The 25833-nt window shown below is 33.7% G+C and overlaps 1 protein-coding gene across 1 annotated transcript in view; it reads left to right on the plus strand.

Annotated features, from left to right (window-relative positions):
* RSRC1 (arginine and serine rich coiled-coil 1) overlaps window positions 1-25833 on the plus strand; it is a 400525-nt gene that overhangs the window by 79867 nt on the left and 294825 nt on the right. Inside the window, exon 5 of the mRNA XM_074405388.1 lies at window positions 8027-8200. Within this exon, the coding sequence (XP_074261489.1) occupies window positions 8027-8200 (174 nt within the window). The remainder of the gene's footprint in view (window positions 1-8026; window positions 8201-25833) is intronic.

Genomic DNA, 25833 nt, shown 5'->3' on the forward strand with positions numbered 1-25833 from the left:
TTTCATCATTAACTTCTGTGTCTCTTATTATATGAGTACCTTATAATTTAGTATTCATTTCTGAGATGACTTTTTAATTTTATTTTTATTTTGAATAAATTGATTTTTTTTCTAAAATCAGATAACAGTCATTTTATATCTCCCTGTTGTTTGTCCATTTTTGTTCTGGAATTTTTTGCTTGTTTCTTTAGATTTGATTTGTTTTGGAGTGTTATGTCATAGTCTTCTTTACCTCATAGTTTTTGGTGAGATATATTTACATTAAAATTTTTCTTTGATTATTTCTTTTTTTTTTTTTTGTTGCTTTGTTTGGATGTTGGATTCTCTTTTTATGTCGTTCTTGATCATTTTCCTGGATCAACAGTAATAGACAACACTGGATGGACTGAAGATTTTATATGGCTTTAAGCCTTCTTGAATGGCACTGTATTGTTTAGCATAGTGAGGTGGAGTTTCTTTCTTTTTTAGATTTTATTAGAGATAGGGTCTCGCTCTGTTGTGGAGGCTGGAGTACAGTGGCTCACTCCAGTTTTAGCTTACTGCAGCCTTCTAACTCCTGAAGTTAAGTGATTCTCCCACCGCAGACTCTCAAGTAGCTGAGACTATAGACGTGATATATGATCTTGTTTTTGTAGATCCCTGAACTTCAGCGTCTTGTTTCCTAGTGTTTCTTTATCACCAAGCCACCAGTGGACGCTTCCCTTTCCAAAGTGAAGCTCTTTCCTAGTGTATAGGTCCTTTAAAAAAAATTCCTGTTACGGTTACTGTTTTAGTTGGAATTCAGTAGGAAGTGAAATTAAGTATCCATGTTCAAAATGTCATCCTGACATGGAATCCATGTTACTTTTTTTCAATGTGTAATTATTTAATTTAAATTACAGTTTTATTTTATGGTAAATGTACTCTTTATAGGTAGGACTTAACTGAATAGACCACTTGAAGTATTGTAGTTTTCTTTTGAACGACAAAATATTAAGGTATTTATTTTGATTACATGTGTTTAGAACTTATTAGCCAATTAAGAAACTTGACAAATCGTTTTTTTAAGGCAGTAATTCATTTTATGTAGAGATGTTGCAGGGACTTTTCTTATTCTGTAGATATTGAAAGCATTTATCTGGTATAATAGGACATCTTGCTGTCCATTTATTGCTTATATATTGGGTGGTCTAGAGTGCCACATTTTTTATCAAATGTTTCTTTGCTTATAATAGATCTCCATATTGGCTTTGGTACTCTAGAGATTTCTAGAGTGATTTATCAGAAATGTATTTATTTAAGGAATGAGGGACAAGTAACATCTTAAATTTCAATATAGTTTCTTTGGCTTTTTGTTTGTTTGGTCTGGGTAGGAAATCTCTTTACTCTGAACTTGTACTTTCTTCTTGATGAGGACCATTCAGATTTGTAAGTAAAGTTACTTAATTAAGTAAATGGAGTTCTTCCTATGCTCAGGATGTGAGTTTTATTCAAAATTATGTAAAGTCAATTCTTATGACAACTAAGAAGTTAGCAGCTTAGTTTGTTTCAGTCTGTTCTTGGTTTCATGGTTGTTTTTAACAGCCTTTAATAATTTTTTTCTCCCTGTGTTTTCACATTTCCTATTTTTTCACATGTATTTTCTTCAGAGTCACTTTTTGCCACTTGTAATCCATAAGCATGATTAAGAGGCATAAAGTGTGAGGATTAAAACAATGATCATTAAGACATAGAGGGCAGGGGGAAGGTCCAGTAGCTTATACTATGCATACTGTGATGTTTTAAAACTTACTACTTTCTTTGAGTTTGACATCATTGACTTGACTTATAGATCTACTATTGCTATCATAGTTTATTGAACCACACCAGCAACATTTATAGAATATACCAGAATTTTTAAGACATGAATTGCTCGTATGAAGATGTAGGGTGAAGAATGAGCACAATTCTTTTGGAAAATGCCAGGCATATGTTTTCTATAGTAGAGTCTTTGTGTTAGGGAAAACTGTGAGGTGGGTTTGGTGAAAACTGAGTTTCTTAATTAATTGGTAAGTTGGGAGAAGTAGAAGATTGGGAAATAAGGTGCTAGAGAGGGTTGAGTAGGTAGTATTTGATAGAAGACCTCACTGCTAATTGCAGTATCCTGTTTTTCTATAACGGTGATAAAAATGTGATCAGACTCTGCTTCCTCTGGGACAGTGGCAATTTAGCCCTGATGTCTTCATGTTATAATACCTCCTTCAAGATCTACATATGTTCCCCAAATATTTCCTTTTTCTTGAAGGCTTGGATGATCGTGATATGGTCTTCTTGTTAATAGCAAACCTCTGAAGATCTGTATTTGGCTGCCGAGGGTTATCTGTGAAGACATAGATTTTAGTCCTTCAGATTATTATTACTCACCTTCCTATATAAAAGACATGCATTGAACCTTGAGTGATTCTTACGCCAGCCTTGAGATTTCAACTGAGCAAACTCAGTTATCTCCAAACCTGTTTCACAGTTTTCTCCAACACAAAGACTCTACTATAGAAAACATATGCCTGGCATTTTCCAAAAGAATTGTGCTCATTATTCACCCTACATCTTCATACAATCAATTCATGTCTTGAAAATATATAAGTCAAGTCATATAAGATCTATAAGTGAAGTCACATTCTGTCAAAATCAGAATGCTGCTTTTCATTAGCTATGGTACAAGGGAAACATATTTCATATGCTTCTTATTCAGATTTTAGAAATTCACTCAAATTAGTACCTCCCTCAGTTACTTCTTTCCTAGTGCCTGCCTCCTTTTCCCAAATCACTTGTGTTATTTCACAGCTCAGTCAGGTAGTATTATTTCATCCTCATGGTAAGGTAAATATTACTGTCATTTTACAGATAAGAAAACAGATGCTTAGAGAGGAAATAGCTTGTTCAAGGGCACTATTGTTTGAGTATTTATTTATCTTTTAAATCTGAATACATAAGTAACTTTGAGCATATTGGTAACAGATACATTTAGTTTTAAGGGTACAGTAAAAACATGATTTTACCAAAATCCACCTTATCTGGAACCACAAATGGTAGTGTATTTTGTCCAACAGTATTTTTTTTTTAATAAAAAGACGCAAATGAGTAAGAAATGAGCTTTTATTAGAGATTTAGTTTAAAAAGAAGCTCTTAGAATTGTATTAACATTTAAACTAACTCACCTGTCTTTTGTTACTCTATATTCACAGCTAACTGGCAGAATCATATTTTGGTCCTAAACAAAATGTAGACCCAAATAACGAAAATATGCTGTATGTCTATATGCATATAATGTATGTGTAGTGGCTGAGATTATCACAAAAAAGGCTCTCTTCCATTTATATTGTTACCGCTTTTTTTAAATCAGAAAACTTTAAAATTTGACTGATTATTGCTCAGAGATTTTAGTAATCTGTTAAAATTTCCGCGTATTTATACATAATAGAAAATTTAATCAGAAAGGAATCAGGCAACAGACAGGAAGTTGTGATGATAAAATTTTGTTTTAGAAAGATACTCGTGTCAAAATTAAGGAATAATCAAAGAAACTTATAGATCAAATGGCAGAGTTTCATATTTGTAAATTAGGACAGTAAAATAATTAAACCTATGCTAATATTAGTAGCAATAAATATTGTAACTTCAGGTTTATGTAGTAACTCATGCCTATAATCCTAGAATTTTGGGAGACTGACACAGGAGGATCACTTGAAGCTAGGAGTTTAAGACCAGGCTGTGTAAAATAGTGTAAAATAGTGTAAAATAGTGAGACCCCACTTACACACACAGACACACACACACACAGAAACACACACAAGTGTAAAATAATGAGACCCCACTTACACACACACAAACACGCACACACGTTGAGCATGATGGCACACATCTGTAGTCTGAGCTACTTTGGAGGCTGATGTGGGAGGATTGCTTGAGTCAAGGAATTTGAGATTGCAGTGAGATGTGATCACCCAAATGTACTCCAGCTTGGGTGACGGAGTTAGACCCTGTCTCTAATAAATAAAGGAACAAAGGAATGTAGGAAGGAGAGGAAAGAAGAAAAGAAAAAGGAGAAGAAAGGAGGAAGCAAGAAAAGGAAGAAATTTCTCAAAATCACATTTAAAAGTTTGTGGGTTCATGATCCAGTATTTTTCTTTATTCATTAAGTGAGCTCATTGGAAAGACAAGGACAAATATTATTGCTGCTGAAAGCCATATAATTCTCCTCAAGACTTACGTATATCCTGATATGGTTGGCTCTGTGTCCCCACCCAAATCCCATCTTTAATTTGCACGTGTTGTGGGAGGGACCCCATGGGAGATGATTGAATCAGGGGACAGGTCTTTTCTATACTGCTGTCATGGTAGTGAATGGGTTTCATGAGATCTGATGGTTTTAAAAACCAGAGTGGCTCTGCACAAGCACTTTTTTTGCCTACTGCCATCCATGTAAGATGTGACTTGCTACCCCTTGCCTTCCACCATGATTGTGAGGCCCCCCACCCAGCCATGTGGAACTATAAGTCCCATAAACTTTTCTTGTGTAAATTTCCCAGTCTCAAGTATGTCTTTATCAGCAGCATGAAAATGGACTAATACACATCCTAAGTATCTAGGATAAATTCATGTGATCTTTCCATCATCCACATTTTTGGTAATTGATATTGGTTATTTGTATTTGTGCTTTTTCTTTCATTTGATCAGTATAGCTGAGACATTAATCTTATTGATATTCTCAGGGTACCAGATTTTGGCATTGTTATTTTCTCTATTGTTTTCTCTTCCATTGATTTTTCTCTTTAATGTTTCCTTCTTTCCATCTACTTCGGGTTTGTAGTACTTTGCACTTCTTTTTGTAGCTTCTTAAAGTGAAACCTTAGGTAACTGATTTTAGATATTTCTTCTTTTCTAATATAAATCTTTAAAACTATAATTATTTCCCTAAACATTGCTTTAGCTGCATCCCACAAATTCTCATATGTTATATTTTTTATTTTCATTCAGTTCAAAATATTTTTAAATTTCCTTTGTGATTTCTTAGTTAACTGATGGATTACTAAAAGTATATTATTTAGTTTCCATATATCTGAGTTTTTCTATATGTCTTATTGTTAAATTCTAATTTAATTCTGTTTTGTTCAGATAAGCATGTTCTGCATGATTTCTACCTAGGAATTGACCTTTTGATCATCATGAAGTATCCATTTTTTTATTTTGGGTGATACTCTTAGTTTCTGAAGTCCATTTTATGTGATATTAATATATTAACTTTAGCTTTTCTGTGCTTGTTGTTTGCATGATGTATATACATTTTTAGCCATTTATTTTTAACCTATCTGTGTCTGCTTATTTAAACTACATATTTTGTAGATAGCATACAGTTGTTGTTTTAGATGGCATATAGGGTTGCTTTTAATTCATTTGACAAACTCTACCTTTTTACTATATTTTATTAATATCTAATGTACTTATTGGTATAATTAGATTTAAATCTATCATTTTATTATTTTATGTCTATCCCCTCTTTTTTCTTTTTACTTCCTTTCCAACTTCCTTTTGGATTAATGAGTATTTTTAATAATTCTTTTAAAATTAATCTATTTTCTTTTTAGCTATACTTATTTTCTTCTTTTTTTTAGTAATTGCTCTAAGGATTACAATGTATGCTCTTAACATTTCAGTGTACTTAGAGTTATTATTTCACCATTTAATGTAGAATATAGAAACCTTTTAACTGTATAGGTTCATTTACTTGCCCCATGTTTTATTCTGTAGAGGTTATTTGCATTATGTATACCTTTATTGTAAACCCTATAGTAAAATGCTATTATTTTTACTTTAAGCACTTATATGTATTTAAATAAATTAAGGGAAATAAACAGTTTTTGATACTTACCCATATATTTACTTTCTAGTAGTCTTTATTCCTTTCTAAAGATTCATGTTTTCTTCATCTGTTAACATTTCTTCTCTGCCTGAAGAACTTTCTTTAGTATTTATTGTAAAGCAAGTCTTTTGTTGATATTTGTTTACTTTTTCTTTGTCTCAAAAATGTTTTTATTTTTATTTTTGAGGGATATTTTGGCTGGATATAAAATTCTAGGTTGACCTTTATTGTTCTTTCACCATGTTAAGAATTTCATTCCACTGTCTTGTGATTTCCATTGTTTTTGATAAGAAGTCAGTGACAATAATTCGTATCATTGTTTCCCTGTATGTAATGTGTTGTTTTTCCTCTGAATACTTTCAAGATTTCTCTTCACCTGTAGTTTTAATCAATTTTACTATAGTGTTTCTAATCATGGTCTTCTTAATATTTATCTTACTTGGAGTTTGTTCAACTTTTATAGAATCTGTAAATGTGTCTTTTACTAAATGTGGAAAACTTTACTCACCACTGAAAAAATGTTTTCCACCTCATCCTCTGTTTTCTCTATTTCTGGGTTTAAATAAACATGTTAGGCATTTGAATCTTGTCATACAGATCCGTAAAGGTCTTTCTTTTCTTATTAGCAATCTTTTTTCCTCTTAGTTCTTCATATTGGATAATTTTGATTGATTTATTTGCATGTATACAGATTTTTTTTCCCCTCTGTTATTAAAGTCTGCTTTTAATCTCATCCAGCATAATTTTAATTTCAGAGATTGTGTTTTTCAGTTACAGAATTTTTTCTGGTATTTCTGTTGAGATTGCTTAACTTTTATGAATATAAACAAAAATATGTTTATATTCATTGTAAGCCTCGTTACACTTACTGCTTTAAAATCCTTATCTGCTAATTGTAACATCTGGTTTAATCTCAGGGTTGCTCTCCGTATACTGTCTTTTCTCTTAAGAATAGAACACATTTTTTGTGTTTCTTCATATATCTAGGAATTTTGGAGTTTTATCCTAGACAAGGTAAATGTTGTATTATGAATACTCTGTTGTTTTCCTCTGAAAAACATAGTTTTGTTTGTTTATTTATTTGTTTAGCAAGGAAATCACTTGGTTAGGATTAAAATTGCAACAATTTTGTTTTTGTGTTTGTTTTTTGTTTCTTTTGAGACAGAACCTTTCTCTGTCGCCCAGGCTGGAGTACAGTGGTACAAACTCAGCTCCCTGCAACCTCCGCTTCCCAGGAGCAAGTGATTCTCCTGCTTCAGCTTCCCAAGTAGCTGAGATTGCGGGCATGTGCCACTGCACCCAGCTGATTTTTGTATTTTTAGGAGAGGCAGGGTTTCACCATGTTGGCCAGGCTGGTCTTGAACTCCTGACCTCAAGTGATATGCCCATCTCGGCCTCCCAGAGTGCTGGGATTACAGGCGTGAGCCACCACGCCTGGCAAGAAGATAAAATATGTTTAATATTCACTAAGTGGAAGTGGATCGTCATAAAGGTTGTCATCCTCATCATCTTCATGTTGAGTAGGCTCAGGAGAAAGAGGCAGAGGAGGAACGGTTTGCCTTGCTGTCTCAGTGGTGACAGATGGAAGAAAATCCACTTATAAGTGGATCCATGCCGTTGTTGACCCATGTTGTTCAGGGGTCAACTTTAGTTGTTTTAAAAAATTATCTGTAGGATTATCGGTCTGATAGAGGTTTTTGGCAATAATGTAACCAGAACCTGACTGTAATGCATTTAATACAAAGAATAACTGGATTAGAGTAGATCAGTATTTGTATTGGAATAATTCAAAATAAGAAATAGATATGGAAGCAAAGATTGTAAAGGTAAGGAACATCCTAACCTTGTAACTTAGATTAGATACATTATTTGAGGATGTGAATAATTAAGACTTGATTTGAACTTTTAAGGCTAACACTTTTAACTGCATCATAGTTTCATGTAAAGTTAGCAATATATATTTCCCTCATATTATTTTAAATGAGAGCATTTACTCATAAAGAATCATATTCAGGTGCTTGCTTCACATGGTTATTTAATTTCTGAGTTTATAACTAAATAATATTTTTCAGGTAATTTAAAAGAGTATTTACATTTCACAATACAAATTATACACTAAATTTATTTAACAAAATCTGTTTACTGTAGGTCCAGGTCAAGACCTCGTCCACGTTCTCATAGTCGTAGCAGTGAAAGGTCCAGTCACAGAAGAACGCGTAGTCGGTCTCGGGATAGAGAACGACGTAAAGGCAGAGATAAAGAGAAGAGAGAAAAGGAGAAGGATAAAGGGAAGGACAAGGAATTACATAACATCAAACGTGGGTAAGTTGAAGCAAATCTTATGTGGAGAGGACTGGTGAGTCCATGGTGATGTTCAAACTAAATTTTTGTTCTTTGAGTTTTTCTTGTAGCTCAATTGCTATAAGAGTAGAAGAAAATGGAATAAGAAGAGAATACAGTAGAGAAAGAAGAAAGGATAAATAAACATATTTATCTCAGATTTTTACTATGGTACATTTTCATTTTTATTTTATTTTTAGTTAATGATAATTTAACAAATCTTGGAATCAATATAAACAGCATTATCGAAGTTTAGTATGTAAGTAGAGGAAAATTTGCATAATTTTGTAGGGAAGTTTTATATTTTGTCTCCTCTGTTTTGAATATGAACTTAAAATTTGAAGACTACTTAGTGATTAAAAATGTCTATTACCTTACTATAAAGCTGTTAGGGGAAAAGTGTAAAGTTGAAACAGAAGGAGGAGACCATGTGATTTACTGTTGTTTAAGCCTTTTTAATATAGACTGGGAGCTTGGGCAATATTAGGGTGTATGTGTATGTAAGAGTGTATGTATCTGCTTATGAGGTTCAGATTTTATTTTTCCTAAAATTGATATTGTTAAAACAATGAGATTCTACTTCTGTCCACTTAGAGTCAGAACTTGAAATCCACTCATAAGTGTTTGTCAAATTGGAAGATGTTAAAATGAAACAATCTTTTAACAGAGTAAATTGACAGCGTCTTGTTTTATTCACAATTGTAATTGGGGTCTTTTATTCTGGGAAGGAGAACATCTTGGAATTTATCCTCTTTAGTCAGTCTTTCAATGTTTTGTGTGAATGTATTTATTTTAATACTTTAATATAAATGTGTTTATCTTTAATGTATCAGTTTTCCATGTTGAAGAGTTTACTAGGATTGTGGATGTAGTATCTTGAGATCTTAATTCTGTAAAGACTTAAGTTTATTAAAAGATACAGAATTCGTTTCTCATTCCTTTCTTTTTCACAGCTGTCTGTATCTTTATTTTCTAAAAGATACAGAATTCATTTCTCATTCCTTTCTTTTTCACAGCTGTCTGTATGTTTATTTTCTATTTTCAAACTTAAAGTGATGTTATGTAAACCTGCCTAGATTGTTGGCTTTTACCTATTATTTAAATGTTAACTTTGTGGTGGAGTTTGAAAGAGGATAACATTATTATTATGTGACTTTTGTTCTGCTGATCATCCCACAACCATTAATATTTATTGATCAGTTATGTTACTGTAAAATTCTGAGTTCTGTCCTTTTCTAGTTTTAAGGATTGTGAAATGTTACAATAGAGGATTTAGAAGTTAGATACCTGTCTATAAGGGTGGGGAGGCTGAGTTAGCCAGCACTGGTAAAATTGAATGAAGGCAGAAAGGATGTGGGGGAAATCTCTTGGTAAAGAAAGAAAGTCAGAAGGATGATAAATTTGAAGGGAGGATTTAAATACAGTAGGGTTCTGAGTACAGAAAATATGTTTAATGAATAAAACTAGTCAATCAGGGGGCTGCCTAGCTTCTTGTTCCTTTTAAAATGTTTTCTTCTTTTTTTTAAAACAAATTACATGGCTATGGAAGTAGGCTATGATCTTTACTGGTCATTAAATTTTTGCCTTCCACCTCACCAAATTTTACTTTTTTAGAATAATATTTGTGTAATTGCATAAAATTTTTATTATGTAAAACATTATTTGGGGGATTTTAAAGGTAAGAAATATTAGAGAGTGAACAAAACAGAGAGGTTAGATTGTGTCAAAAGTTCTCATTTGGTAACATTAGTCTTGAATGTCTCAGCCAGTTTTACAGGTTAGACTCGTCCATCACTTCTAGTTGATTGTGTTCAAGTGGACCAATTTCTGGATGACAAGTTTACAAGATAATAATGTTGTATTTGTCATTATTTCTTAACATTAATCTCAACAAAAGCAATGAACAAAGTCAAAATAAGAGGTGTCAGTCAAAGGGTACTGGAGACTGATATCAAAAAGCTGTGGGTAGTCTGCATTATGGTTTTAGTGGGCCGTAGTAGAGGGCAGTGTTGTGTTAGGGTGCACCTTCCCCTGCTTAGTGCTAAGGTGCACACAGATTCTTATATTTCCTAACCCTGGTTTTCAAGCCATTCTAGACTTACAATCTTTTGTATCTCTCAGAGCACCTAATGTACATGCTAATTTTTAATAAATATTTGTTGATTATTTATCAATATGCACATTCATTCATCTGTTTACTTGTTCAGTCAACAATATTTAAATGCCCTCTACTTGTCAGGTACTGTGTTAGGTAATAGAGATACAAATGTTAATGCCAGGACTATTTGGAGCTTTCACACAGGTGGGAATATAATCATGTGAAAGGGAAGACATTCAAGTGATTACAGTAAAGTCAGATGAATTTTTCCAGTAGGAAAAGTAAAAAGAGCTGTGGAAACATTGTACTGGTTAGGATGCTTTGGCTGTAAGTAACAAAAGCTAACTAATGGTAGCTTAAATTAAACTAAGGGTTAGCAAACTTTTGTAAAGGGCTAGATCAGTGGTAGCCAATCTTTTGGCTTCCCTGGGCCACATTGGAAGAAGAAGAATTGTTGCGGCCACATCTGAAATACTCTAATGATACCTGATGAGCTAAAAAAAAAAAAAAAATCATAGAAATCTCATGTTTTAAGAAAGTTTACAAATTTGTGTTGGGCCACATTCAAGGCTGTCCTGGGCTGCATGTGGCCCATGGGCTGCAGGTTGGACAAGCTTGGGCTAGATAGCAAATCATTTAGGCTTTCTGGGTCATTTGGTCTCTTTTGCAGCAACTGAACTTTGCAGCTATCCGTAATAGTAAACTAACAGACAGGCTGTATTTCAGTAAAACTGTTTACAAAAATGAGCATCCAGCTGGATTTGGCTCAAGAATTGTCATTTCATTTCTGGCTTAAACTATGAGTGCACTTATTGCTAATAATAAGCAGTTTGCAGAGAAACAATCTGAGGTTGTTTTTATATTTCTCACAGGCCAGTCTAATGCTGTTGGCTTTCATTTGGCATGTATTATCTCATTTAATAACCTGATAAAATAGGTGCTTTTATTATCCTATTATTATAGATGAAAGGTGCTTAGGCTTATGGTCATAGTGCTAATAAATGGCAGTTAGGCTTCTAATTCAAATGGACTGACTGTCATGTGCCTCTTAATGACACACTATCCTCATTTCTTTAGTAATCCATAATTATTAATGATGAGCAAGAGAGTTTGAGATCAAGTGATATGCTGTTGTTTAAACATTTGTAGAAAATAGTGACAGAACTGAAAGATTTTTCTGTATACTGTTTTTCACTGATCAGCCCAGAAATCTCATTAGTAAAAGATTGATTCCTTCTTTTCTCTGTCTTTCTTTCTTTGTTTCCCACCTCAACATTTCATCTATTTAGAATTATATTTAATTATATTCACAGACAATTTCTAGGCCTTAATTAAGTTTATTTTAGTGAATGGTTTTATTAGCTCTTTTTTTCCAGGTGGCTTTAAAAAATTTTTGGAGAGAGAGGAAAAAGGATTTACAAACATTTAAATTAGGACTTATGTATTAGTTCATTGTGATTGTGTGATGAGTGACAAGTATTTTAGCTTGTGCTAAGTAACCTAAGTGCTTCTTCACATGCGAAGATAACCTATGTGAAAAAGTAACAGTATTTAGGTAGGTAGGTAGGTAGGTAGGTTGGTAGATAGAACACAATGTATACATTTATAACACACAAAGCAAGGACAGTAAGTTCAATAACGGTAAAGCATTGTAAAGGATGTTTATAAATTGAGAGAAACAAAACAGGAAAGAAAGGAATGCTCAAGCAGCAATTAATGAGCTTAATAATAAGGGAGAGCTTTTTTATATTTTTGAGAAAAACATACAAAATCAGATAATTCTGAAAAATCCTTTTTAAGTAACAGTTAATTATAGTTCTGGAAATTCCTGGAACATTGAAATAGTAGAATTTGTCTTATAATGTCATAAATTGGTCCATTTATTTTATTTATGTGCTGATTTAGGAAGACCTAATATAAACTGGAAAGGTCTCTGGAGTTTGTGGGGACTAAAACATAACTTTTCTTATGTGTGGATGATTAATCTCAGAAAGACACTGAATCCTGTCTGAAATTTTGTCAAGAATCTTTATTGACTTTAACTTTTAATCTTGTATATTTATAATTTGGTATCTAAGAATATTTTTTCTTTTAAACACTGATGCAGATTTTTCTTATTTTTCCCCCCAGATTTTAAAAACGAAGTTTGTCTTATCCTTAGACAATTTTACTTATTTTTTAAAGTGAAAGCAAATTTATTAAGAAAGTAAAGGAATAAAGAATGGCTACTCCATAGGCAGAGCAGCTGTATTTCTTTTTTTTTTAATTTTTATTTTTTTTAAAAATCAGGATCTCACTCTATTGCTCAGGCTGGAGTGCAGGGATGTGATGAGGAAGCTTCACTCAACCTTCCCCCACCTCAGCCTCTTAAGTAGCTAGTACTACAAGTGTTCACCACCAAGCTTGGCTAATTTTTTTATTCTTTATTTTTTGTTGAGGCAGAGTCTCACTGTATTGCCTGGGCTGGTCTCACACTCCTGGCCTCAAACAATCCTCTGGCTTTGGCCTTCCAAAGTACTAGGATTACAGGAGTGAGCCATCGTGCCAGGCCCTAGATCATTATAATTTTTTTTAAGGAATAATGTCTTTGCATTATGAAAACAGAGTTTTCTTAATAGCAGAGTTGTTTAGTAGAAATTTGATGCAAAATTATTTTGTTAAACTATTACTGAGAGTCAAGAATCAGAAATATGAAACTTGTCATGGCATCTCGTAATTGCAATTGGATTTGATGATAGTGAATGTTACACACCCTATCTAAGTCTTCTGTGGATTAACATATTATTGGGCCTTCCTTACCAACAACTTGATTCAAACTCCATAATATATAGTTGACTGCTATAAAACATCTTTAAAGATGTCTTTGAAAAATTAGTTGTGAACCAATATATAAGTAGCCACTAGTGATGTTCTGCTATTCATTCTTAAATCATAGTGCCATCCTTAAAAGGGGAATTTGGATGGAATTGATTTAAATCACCAGCTAGGAAAATTTGGTTTAAGGCAGTTGTTGCCTACTGCTGTGGTTTGAATTTGTCTCCCAAAGTTTGTGTGTTGGAAACTTTATCCCAAATGTAGCAATGTTGGGAGGTGGGACCTTTATGGGAGGTGGGTCTTCCTTCATGAATGGATTAATGCAGTTATCAAGGGAGTGGGTGTGCTATCATGGGAGAAGGTTTCTTATAAAAGGAAAAGCTTGCCCCTCCTACACTCTCCTTGCCCCTCTACTTTGAGATGATGCAGCAAGAAGTTCATCATCAGCTGCTGGCCTCTGAATCATGGACTTCCCAGCATCCAGAACTATGAGGCAATAAATTTTTATTCATTATAAACTAATTACCCAGACTGTTGCATTCTGTTACAGTAGCACAGAATGGACCAAGACACCTACTAACATGCTTTCTTCTTAATTTGAATAACTTTAGAATTCATTAGGAACCGAATTTTGTATTTCTAAGTATGCCTTTCTTTATAACTTGCTACCATGAAAAGTTTTCACCTTTATTATTTCCTCATTAGATTTTCAGTAGATGGATACTGTTCTCAGAAATGTACCCATCAAGACTTTTGAGATATTTTAATGAAATATTTGTGTTTATATATTCTTCTATTTTTTTTTGTATAATTTGCAGAAGCTTTATACTTTCTGAGTGAGGTTAGAATTTGCCCCGGATGTATAATTTATTCTTCTGTAAAATGGGGATGGTGGTACTTAAAAAGCTGTAAGTATTGTAAGCAGTGTGAATAAGAAAACTAGTACCATGTAGTCAGCATACCTTATAGAGAAATATTAGTTACGGCTTTAACCTTGGCAGTATTCCAGTGTCTTCAGTTTTAGAGTTTCATGTAATAAATTCCTGTCGATAAGGGGTTTTGTTTGTTATTCCCCCTACCTAGTGATTGGTAGAAGATGTTAGGAGTGATTTAGGAAAGCTGGACTCTGAGTTTTGACAGCAGTTATATACTTATAGAGCCTGTCATATTTTTACTAACCTCTTATTTCTTTATACAGCAGGAAGTAATTTATGCTAATTTACCCCTATTTGCATATAGGTTATAGAGTTCTGTGGTGCAGAGCATGCTTAGAACTCCTTTTAAGTGTCTGTTTGGATCAAAGCAGGGCTGTGTGATAGCTGTTGTCTGACACCAAGCTGTGTGGTGTTGTTTTCATTAAACATTTATCACACTTCCAATATGACAGCAGGCAACTTTGTGCCAGGATAACATGTTTTCATGCAAAATTTATTGAAAAAGACGAAGACTTTGTAAAGAGATCTTGTTGCCGTTCACCAGTGGCGAAGGGTAAATGTTTGGCTCGAAAGTAGTATATCGAAAGTATACCTTTAACACATGTCATTATAGCACGCAAAAAAAAGATTCATACTGTCAGTTTTGTTAAGCAGGTAAACAAATACATCTTTATACACATGTATGCACTGGATTTTTTTTCTTTTTAAATTAAAGTTTTTACAGTTTTCCTAGAAATCAAATGAATATCATAACATAGTGGCTCATTGTGTTGCTGGCCATTTTATATTACAGTGAAATTTACCACCCAATATCTATTCTGTAGGTTTGAGTATTTGGTATTAGTTTTGATTTTACCAAAACAATCTAATTTTTTAGAAAAGATGAGGTCAAGAAAGGGGACATATTATAACAAAAAGAATATTCAGCAAAAGCAGGAGGCAAGGATTTCCTCAGTTCTCCCAGGTCACCACCTTTCTTTTATTCATTATATCAATACATTTAAATTATCATACAGTGTGCCCAATGGGATTTGACTTGAATTATGCCTGATAACATTTTAAATGGCATGAATTGTAGGTTCATTCTTTTTTGGTGATTGCTTGACTGTGAAAAGCTTTGGAATGAGAGAAGATACTTTAAATTTCCTTTTTCATTCCACAGGAGGCTGAGGAATTAGAGATATGTAAAGAAGTTAGAGGATAGGAGTAGCCTCATGCTGGACTTTTTAGTAAGTTTCATTATATGGTCTGTAAAAAATGTGGAGGACATTTTGCAAGTGGTATTACAAAAATTATGTTAGCATTAACATTCAGGAATAAAAGGAAAAAAGTACTGAATTATAGAATAATGGAAGAGCCTTGTCTTTCATCCCATAGGGAATGAACAGAAACCTTCAAATTCTGACTCATTACGCTTTGGAGCTATTGAAGGATGATTTTTTTTTTTTTAAACAGCAAAATCATGCCTCATACAAATATATATCAACACGTGCCAAAGATATTACTTACCTAATTAATGAGAGAACAAGTAAGATATTACAAGTAGCTCAAAGGATCCAGAGCAGACACAAATGTAGGGTACCAAAAATCTAGATGTGAATAAAGTTAATAGATTCAAAACTAGCTTCTTCCACATAGGGGAAAGAAATTAGTTACACCTCCACTGGACAAAATTCATTTGTATATTTATAGAAAAGAACTATTTGCATTGCTATCAATGATCTGTAATCTATGGAATCGAAAACTGTCTCAGATGAGGAAAGGTGCCCTAGACAATATAACCAGTAGTCTTTTGTGATTATCTCAAGTCTTTTATAGTTTTTTTCCTGAGAAGGCAAGTAACTTTTTTGAAATTTAAATTTATTCTTCCATAAGATAGAGATAATGGTAATTGAGAAGCTGTTAACTATTAGAAGCAGTGTATATCAGAAGACTAGCACTATGTAGTAGCAGCTCAATAAATGGTCATCATTGTATTTTTTATTGATAAAACAGTTTTAAATTAGTTTTTGTGATTACCACTTTCTCAACTATTATTATTTTATAAAGGTTGTTCCTTCTATCTGAAATACTTTCTTCTCTACCTTTCCTGCCAGATTCTATTCATCTTTTTGGGTTCATTTTAAATTTCATTTCTTTTGTGAAGTATTCCTCACTCATCAAGAGTATGTTGAGTATCCCTGCAGTTAACTCCCATTGTATTTTTTTTTTTTTAATTTTACTTTAAGTTCTGGGGCACGTGCTGATCTTGCAGGATTGTCACATAAGTATACATGCCATGGTGGTTTCCTGCCTCTATCCCCGCCACCCCGTCACTTACATTGGGTAATTCCCCTAATGTTATCCCTCCCCAATTTCTCCACCCCCTGCTATCCCTCCTTTAGGCCCCCACCCCACAACAGACCCCAGCGTGTGATGTTCTCCTTCCTGTGTCCATGTGTTCTCGTTATTCAGTACCCCACTTGTGAGTGAGAACCTGTGATGTTTGGTTTTCTGTTCTTGCATCCGTTTGCCAAGAATGATGGTTTCCAGATTCATCCATATCCTTGCAAAGGACATGAATGCATCCTTTTTTATGGTTGCATATTATTCCATGTTGTATATGTAAGGCTGGTTGCCTCGCCGGGAGGTTGGACACACCCACCTCTACACCTGGCACCAGGCTCTGCACTCAGCACCTAGCTCTGCCACATGGCTCCCCTGGAAGGCTGTAGCTGATGCAAGCCTCCTGGCCGGCTCTCCCACTGGAAAATCCACCCAACAACCCACCAACCAATAGTGGCCTGCCCCATCTCAATCCAGCTCCCCTGGAGTCAATTAGAGCACCCAGCTGTTGCTTGTTTCTCCTAGCCATAAAAACCCCACGCCCCAGGAAGTTGGCGTGACTTCCCTGGCTCCTTTACCCGGAACCATGGAACCTCGCCTGGGAGAACAAATTGGATTTTCATTTTCTTATATTGGCCTCAGTTTCCTCATTTTAAACTCGGCAATAAACCTTACATTATATGTGCCACATTTTCTTTATCCCATCTGTCATTCATGGCCATTTGGTTTGGTTCCAAGTCTTTGCTGTTGTAAACAGTGCCTCAAAGAACATACATGTGCATGTGTCTTTATAATAGAATGCTTTATAATCCTTTGGGTATATACCCAGTAATGGGATTGCTGGGTCAAATGGTATTTCTATTTCTAGATTCTTGAGGAATGGCCATACTGTCTTCCACAATGGTTGAAATAATTTACACTCCCACCAACAGTGTAAAAGCATTCCTGTTTCTTCACATCCTTTCCAGCATCTGTTATCTTCAGATTTTTTAATGATCGCCATTCTGTCATAAGATGGTATCTTAATGTGGTTTTGATTTGCATTTCTGTAATGACCATTGATGATGAGCATTTGTTCATATGTTTTTTGGCCACATAAATGTCTTCTTTTGAAAAGTGTCTGTTCATATCCTTCACCCACTTTTTGATGGGGTTGTTTTTTTCTTGTATATTTGTTTTAGTTCTTTGTAGATTCTGGATATTAGCCCTTTGTCAGATGGGTAGCTTGCAAAAAATTTTTCCCATTCTGTTGTTTGGTGGTTCTCTCTAATGATGGTTTCTTTTGCTCTACAGAAGCTCTTAAGTTTAATTAGATCCCATTTGTCTATTTTGGCTTTGTTGCCGTTGCTTTTGGTGTTTTAGTCATGAAGTCCTTGCCTAGCCTATGTCCTGAATGGACAATACCAATACCTGAATGGTATTGCCTAGGTTTTCTTCTAGGGCTTTTATGGTGTTAGGTCTTGTGTTTAAATCTTTAACTCATCTGGAGTTAATTTTTGTATAAGGTGTAAGGAAGGGGTCCAGTTTCAGCTTTCTGCACATGGCTAGCCAGTTTTCCCAACACCATTTATTAAACAGGGAATCCTTTCCCCATTGCTTGTTTTTGTGAGGTTTGTCAAAGATCAGATGGTTGTAGATGTGTGGCATTACTTCCGAGGCCTCTCTTCTGTTCCGTTGGTCTATATATCTGTTTTGGTACCAGTACCATGTTGTTTTGATTACTGTAGCCTTGTAGTGTAGTTTGAAGTCAGATAGTGTCATGCCTGCACCTTTGTTCTTTTTGTGAGGATTGCCTTGGCTATGTGGGCTCTTTTTTGGTTCCATATGAAATTTAAGGTGGTTTTTGTCAGTTCTGTGAAGAAGTTCATTGGTAGTTTGATGGGGATAGCATTGAATGTGTAAATTACTTTGGGCAGTGTGGCCATTTTCACGATATTAATTCTTTCTAACAGTTAGCATGGAATTTTTTTCCATCTGTTTGTGTCATCTCTTATTTCCTTGAGCAGTGGTTTGTAGTGCTCCTTGAAGAGGTCCTTCACATCCTTTGTTAGTTGTATTCCTAGGTATTTTATTCTCTTTGTAGCAATTGTGAATGGGAGTTTGCTCATGATTTGACTCTCTGTCTGTTGGTGTATAGGGATGCTTGTGATTTTTGCACATTGATTTTGTATCCTGAGACTTTGCTCAAGTTGCTTATCAGCTTAAGGAGATTTTGGGCTGAGATGATGGGATCTTCTAAATTTACAGTCATGTCGTCTGCAAATAGAGACTGTTTGACTTCCTCTTTTCCTAATAGAATATCATTTAACTTTTTTCTTGCCTGATTGCTCTTGCTAGAACTTTCAATACTATGTTGAAAAAGAATAGTGAAAGAGGGCACCCTTGTCTAATGCCTGTTTTCAAAGGGAATGCAAAAGGATTTTGTTTTTTGCCCATTTTTTTTAACTGTTTTTGCCCATTCAGTATGATATTGGCTGTGGGTTTGTCATAAGTAGTTTTTATTATTTTGAGATATGTTCCATCGATACCTCGTTTATTGAGAGTTTTTAGCATAAAGAGCTGTTGAATTTTGTTGAAGGCCTTCTGTACATCTATTGAGATAATCATGTGGTTTTTGTGTTTGATTATGTTCATGTGATGGATTACGTTCATAGATTTGCATATGTTGAACCAGCCTTGGGTCCCTGGGATGAAGCCTACTTGATCATGATGGATAAGCTTTTTGATGTGCTGTTGCATTCTGTTTGAAGATTTTTGCATCGATGTTCATCGTGGATATTGGCCTGAAATTTTCTTGTTTAGTTGTATCTAAGCCAGGGTTTGCTATCAGGATGATGTTGGTCTCATAAGGCAAGCCTGGCTAACTCTCATTTGTATTTATACCTAATCTGAGTAGAGAGTTTTGTAATGTTATAATTACAAATTACCTTTTCTGTCTTAGTTAACATTGTATTTACTTGGAATATAGTAAGTACTCAAGTATTTGTAGAATGAATAATAAACGTTTTTTAAAAGTTTTTTTTAGTTAATTAAATCCAGCTTAGAAGCATTTTAAAGTAATAACATTGCATTTTTGATGTCGGAAAAATAAGCAACTGTTTTGTACTACCTCATTTCTGCTTCAGGTGTGCTGGTGCATTCACATACATACACTACTTCCGTCCAAGTCTCCAGCCTGCATTAAAGATGTCCTGTGTAACTTTTACTTTTTTCTGTATTTTAAATGTTATCAATCATGCTAAAATTAACATCAGTTAGCATCAGTTGTTTAAAAAATTGAATGTAACTGCTTGTATTCATATTTTCAACACCAATTAAAATTCCAGTCTTGATTGATCACTCTTCATACCTGTTCTAATTTATTTCAGGATCTTAATTGATACTACCTATTTTCTTGATTTTGTATATGGTTACAGGGCAGACTACCACACTTAAACATACTATTCCATAGAGATCTTTAACTGGGCCTTAGTGTTTGCCTTTAATAAGGTTATGTATGGCTTTGTAAGCTAGAGATTATGCACTATCATAAGAGGAATGTAAAGGGAATAATCTTGGAGTGCCAGTCCAGTCTTTTCTTTCTAAGTAAACAAGCAGGTCCCCTAAATGTTAAGCTTTTCTTATAATCACTTATTACACTTCTAATTTGTATCTCCTTATAAAGTATCTAGAATATCCCTGATATGAATGATGCTAAACCAAATAGAAGCAATCTGCTCTGTATTTTTTTTTTTTAATTCGAGTTTCTCCAGTTTTCATAGGCTTTCTCCAGTCTAGTAATCATTGGAGCGACATCTCCAGGATGGAACAGATTTGAATAAACTGTAATGTTTGATTGACATGTTAGATAAATCTTGGTCAGCACAAGTATAGAATGAGAAATTTATCTTCCTTTGATTAAATTCCAAAGATTGAAAAACAGATATCCCTATGTTGATTTATTTTTATATCCCAACGTGATATTATAGGACAGTTTTAAAGTGCCTGGCTTTAATATTCTTAATATCTTAGTTAATAAAATGAGTTTAGCCAAACGATAGGAATAACATGTGTCTCTTTGGGTAGATGTAGTTATGGGGTGTACTTTTCTACTAAAGCAGAATAAGTTGTAATGCATTCCATTTGTGTAAATGTTGTTAACATATCTTAGATTTCAAGGCAATGAAAGTATATAATAAAAGAAAATCTCCAAATGGTATCATTGAGATTAATGCTTTTCATTTAGTGATAAAGATATGATGCTTGGGTCCTGAGATTGCATATAACTACAGGGAGATAGGATAAATCTCAGAGAATGAATCTTGTGGGTATAAACACAAAGAATTTTTTAATGCTATTACATATGTGATGATCACTAACATAGCAAGTGCAGTTAGGGAAATACAACTATGAGTCCTGCTGTTTTAATTCTCTCTGAACTCCTGCAGGAGGTTTTGAAATTGCATCCTTTGGCCCCTGTGGATATGCCAGCTTGTGACAGGCTACCTGGAAGTAGATCATGAAAATCAATTTGGTTGTCATGTTGCAGTCTTAGCTTCTTTTTCTTGCAAAAAGATAAAGGAGGGCATTCTACATTAGAAAAAGAAATGGGTAGATAGCAGATTTTGAAAAATAATGTGTATTTGGAATAAGCCAGATGTAAAATTCATAACTACTTAGAAGTTAAGTACACTTAACAAAAATTGTAAAAGACAGGAGTAGAAGAAAAATGTTTTCATTATTCAAAGCTGTCTAGGCAAAGACAGGTTTAGTGTAGTCAGCCTTCCATATCCATAGGTTCTACATTTGTGGATTCAACCAACCATAGATCAGAAATGTTTGCAAGAAAAAACAATAAAAAAGAAAATATAACAAAAAATTATACAAATAAAAAATACAGTATAACAACTATTTACATAGCATTTACATTATGTTAGGTATAATTAATCTAGAGATGATCTAAAATATACAGGAGGATGTGTTCCTGTGCTATTTTATGTAAGGGACTTGAGCATCCTTGGGTTTTGGTATTCAGATTGGGTGAGTTTTAGTAGTTTTAGGTTATCAAAGAATTGGTTTATTTTATATTAGTTGTTAAGTTTATATTCATAGAGTTTTTCATAGTTTTCCCTTAGTATCTTTTTAATGTTTGTATGACCTGTAGTGATAACTTCTTTTTCATATCCTAATTTTTTGGGTAAGTATTGCTGGAGGTTCTTTTGGGGGTTCATTGTTATCTTTTGTCATTTTTTTCTTTGTTCAATTTTATTGATTTCTGTTCTTTATTATTTTTTCTACTCCCTCTTTTAGTTTATTTGTACATGTTTTTCTAGTTCCTTAAGGTAGGACCTTAGATTATTGATTTCACATCTTTTTTCTTTTCTAATACAAGTGTTTAATGGTATAAATATTAAGCACTGCTTTAGCTACATCCCACAAATTCTCATGTTGTATTTTTATATCTTCTCAGTTGTCAATATTTTCTAATTCCTCTTGTGATTTCCTCTTTGATTTATAGATTATTTAGATATGAAATATATGCTTTCAAGTGTTTGGAAATTTTCCCGTATCTTTCTTTTATTGATTCTAGCTTCATTTCAACCAAAAAACATACTTTGTATGATTTTAGCTCTTATAAATTAGTTAAGAGTTTTTAATAAATTAGGATATGGTTTTGTCTTGGTGAATGTTCCATGTGTATTGAGCTGTTGTTGAGTCATGTGTTGTTTAAATGGCAATTAAATCCAGTTGGTTGATGGGAATTTTCTATTCTATCTCTTGGTTTATTTCCATATAATAGTTGTTGATTAATAAAGAGAAGTGTTGAAGTCTCTAAGTGTAATTCTGTATTTAGTTATGTCAGTTTTTGCTTTGTGTATTTTTGAGCTCTTTTGTTTGGCTTTATTTAGTGTAAATACACTTAAGATTATTGTCTTCTTGGCGAATTGGTTCTTTTTTAAAAAATTAATTTATAAGTTCTGGGGTACATGTGCAGATCGTGCAGGTTTGTTACATAGGTATACACATGCCATGTTGGTGGTTACCTGCATCCATCACCCCATCATCTACATTAGGTATTTCTCCTAATGCTATCATCTTTGTTCTTGGTAATTTTATTGCTACAAAAGATACATCGTATGATATTAATATAGCTATTATTGATGTCTTTTGATTGTTGTTTGCCTGGTATATCTTTTTCCATCATTTAATGTTTAACATGCTTACATCATTGTACTTGAAATGAGTTTCTTGCATATACATGGATTTTTCTTTTTTTTTTTTTTTGTAAATGTAGAGACAGGATCTTGTTATGTTGCCCAGGCTGGCCTCAAACTCCTGGCCTCTAGAAATCCTCCTGCCTTGGCCTCCCACAATATCTGGCCTTAGATTCATTTTGAAAATCCATTCTGACAGTCTTTTTGTTGCTGTGTTTATATAACTAACTTTAATATAATGATTGCTATGTTTGGATTTAGGTCTTTCATTCTATCATTTTTTTTGTTTGTTTGTTTCTTCTGTTTTTATTTCTGATTGCCCTTTTCTATATTTTTTATGGGTTGTTTGGACCATTTTTATTATGCCATTTTAATTTCTCTGTTGTGTTTTTGACTGTATTTTTGTATATAGTTTTTTTAGTGGTTGCCCTAGGAATTATAATACACATACTTAAGTCTTCATAAGTCTACTTAGAATCTATATTTTATTGCTTCAGTTGGAATGTGGAAATGTTACCAGTCTTTAATTCTTTAATTCTAAAAACCTCATGTGGCAATGTTTATAGTTTTTGCTTTAGACTGGCAAAGATATTTTAGGGTAATTGTGAGGAGATTATGTTTTACTTTTACTCAGATTTTTTTACCATTCTGTTGTGTTGTAGGGTTAATTTTAGGCTTTCCAAATACTTACTATTTGTATTACTTTTAATTATTTTTTATCTTCGACCTTCTGCCTGATTTTTCTTTAGCCTGAAGAGCATCCTTTATTATTTTTATAAATTCTTAGGTTTTAAGATTTTGTGTGAAAATGTCTGCATTTTTTTCTTCATTCTTAGAAATTCAGTGAGCAATGAATTATAAATAGGCGTATATTTTATTAGGTTGGTGCAAAAGTAATTGTGGTTTTGCCATTATGTTTAATATTTCCTAATATTTCCTTAATGTAAAAGCATAACTTTATTTTTAATTTTTCTAGAAGTTCTGGGTTTCTGGGTTTTAGCAGTTTTATAATGATGTGGCTGTGTTTGTTTTTCTTTATATTTAGCTTAAGTCACTTATTCTTTTTTTAAGAAACATTCTCTTTTTTAAAAAATAAAAAATTTTTTTTGGATTTAGGTTTTTCATTCTATCATTAACTTAAAAAATTTTTTTCGAAAATATAATCTAATCTGCTTAGTGTATCTGTTGAGTTCTTAATTTTCTGTAATATATTGTATATTTTCCTTATTATATTTTTGCGATTCTGTTGTTTTTTGATTCCCTTTACGGTTTCCTTTTCACCAATTCTCAATTTTATGTTTATCTTCTTTCATCTACTAAGTTTAGTTATTTTGCAGTCTGTGACTATGATGTGTAGTTGCATTCGTTTATGTTGCCTCTGACAGCAATCTGGAATAATATTAACCTGGTTTCATCAGTTGAATTGCTAACTCTTACAGACCATCACAAAAACAAAAAATTGTTTTAAAAAATTTTCAGCTATTGTAATAGTTCTTAGAAAAAGGGTTGATTCAGATGATCTAATCACCATGACTAGAATGGGAACTTTTATCCTATTTTATTATCTTCCATATTTCTTAGTGTCCAGAGGTGAATTTGTTAATCCTTCTCACTTTCCATTCTTCCTTCCAAACTGTTGTCTACCCTTTATTTTGAATATAGTAAATTAAAACCTCTTCCTCTGACGTTCATGCTATTCACCATGAAACTTTCTTTCCGTTCATTTTGCTGTCATAATATGTGTTAGGCAGTGCTCATTTTTCATTAAGACTAGCATCTGGCTGACAGTCTTCCTGTTCTTGAACCTGTTTTCCAAGTTTTTAGTAGGCCAGAACTGTTCTTGGAACTTCAGATGGTTTTATATAATTGCCTGTTGGACATGTCTAGAATCTCAAGTTCATCATATCCAGAACTAATCTCATGAGTGCTCCCCACAAGAGGAGAATTAGAAGATGTGATCAGATAAAGTTGTATATACCTTCAGGGTTGCTGGAATATAAATTATTAATGAGTACTGCATCCTCTTCTCCATAGAGTCCATGATATGTTACTGTAATAAATATAGTAGAAATAACATTAGACAGGTACATGTGGGTTCTGGTGTTGACTCTTCTCACTTGCCTGTGACTTTGGGCTGACCACTTAACATCTCTGGGTTTTATATTCTTTAACTCTAAAATGTGAGGCATGGAGTAAATGATCTCTGAAGTATTTTTTTTTGTGGTAGAAAATTTGTGCACCAGTCTTCAATGAAGAGGAGTAGTATAATGTTCTGTAATTGAAGAGGAAAGCATTTTAATATAATCCTAATTATTACATTAGTTTCCTCACATTTAATTAATTATCCTGAGGATTCGCTACCTTTCCCACATGTAGGGACATTGGTAACTGAGACTCCTTAGGTATTATCACCTAGCTGATTCCCTCCCTTCATGTTGTCATTTATTCATCAAATGTCGGGCACTGGGTTGGGTCTTGGAGATTCATTCCATGGTGATGGATAACAGTTATGGGACGTGGCTTTACTGAAATTATGTTCCATTGGGGGGAAATTACAAATATGAAATCACATAAATATAGATGTTCAATGCTGATTAAAAGCTGAGCATGAGATATGTAGTGCTTTGACCAGAATATAATGGTGGGAGGGAGATGTATTTGACTTAGAATAGTCGGGGCAGACTTTCCTGAAGAAATAGGATGAGTAGCAGTTAGTGAGGGAAGGAGCAGTGAGAAGAAAATTATAAAAGGAAACATCATCAACAAAGGCCTCTAGAATGGAGGGACACTGATACAAATAGGGACTGAAAGATGGTCACATAAGCTAGAATGGAGAGGATGGGGAGCACAGTCTGAGATGGGGCCAGAGGAGCAGATAGGGGCTAGACTATGCAGGGCCTTGTAAACCTGGTTAAGGATTTTGGTCTCTATCTTAAGGGTAGCAGGATGCCTTTGAAGTGTTTTAATCTGATGGGCGACATGATCAGATTAGTGTTTTGAAAAGATCACTCCAGCTGCAGTGTGGAAAACAGATTGCAGAGGGATAAATAAGAGTGGATACAGAGAAACCAGATAAGTACGACAGTAATCTAGGAGAGACGTAATAGTAGCTTGGGACAGGGATTTGGCAATGGAGATGGAGAGAAGTTGATGCATTTGAGACATATTTATATATTTAATGATAGATTTGATTTGGTAAATGAGATTCAGATGTTAAGGATAATGATTAGTTTTCTGATTTATATCTCT

The sequence above is a fragment of the Saimiri boliviensis genome, chromosome 9 (assembly GCF_048565385.1).
Source record: "Saimiri boliviensis isolate mSaiBol1 chromosome 9, mSaiBol1.pri, whole genome shotgun sequence".
NCBI lineage: Eukaryota > Metazoa > Chordata > Mammalia > Primates > Cebidae > Saimiri > Saimiri boliviensis.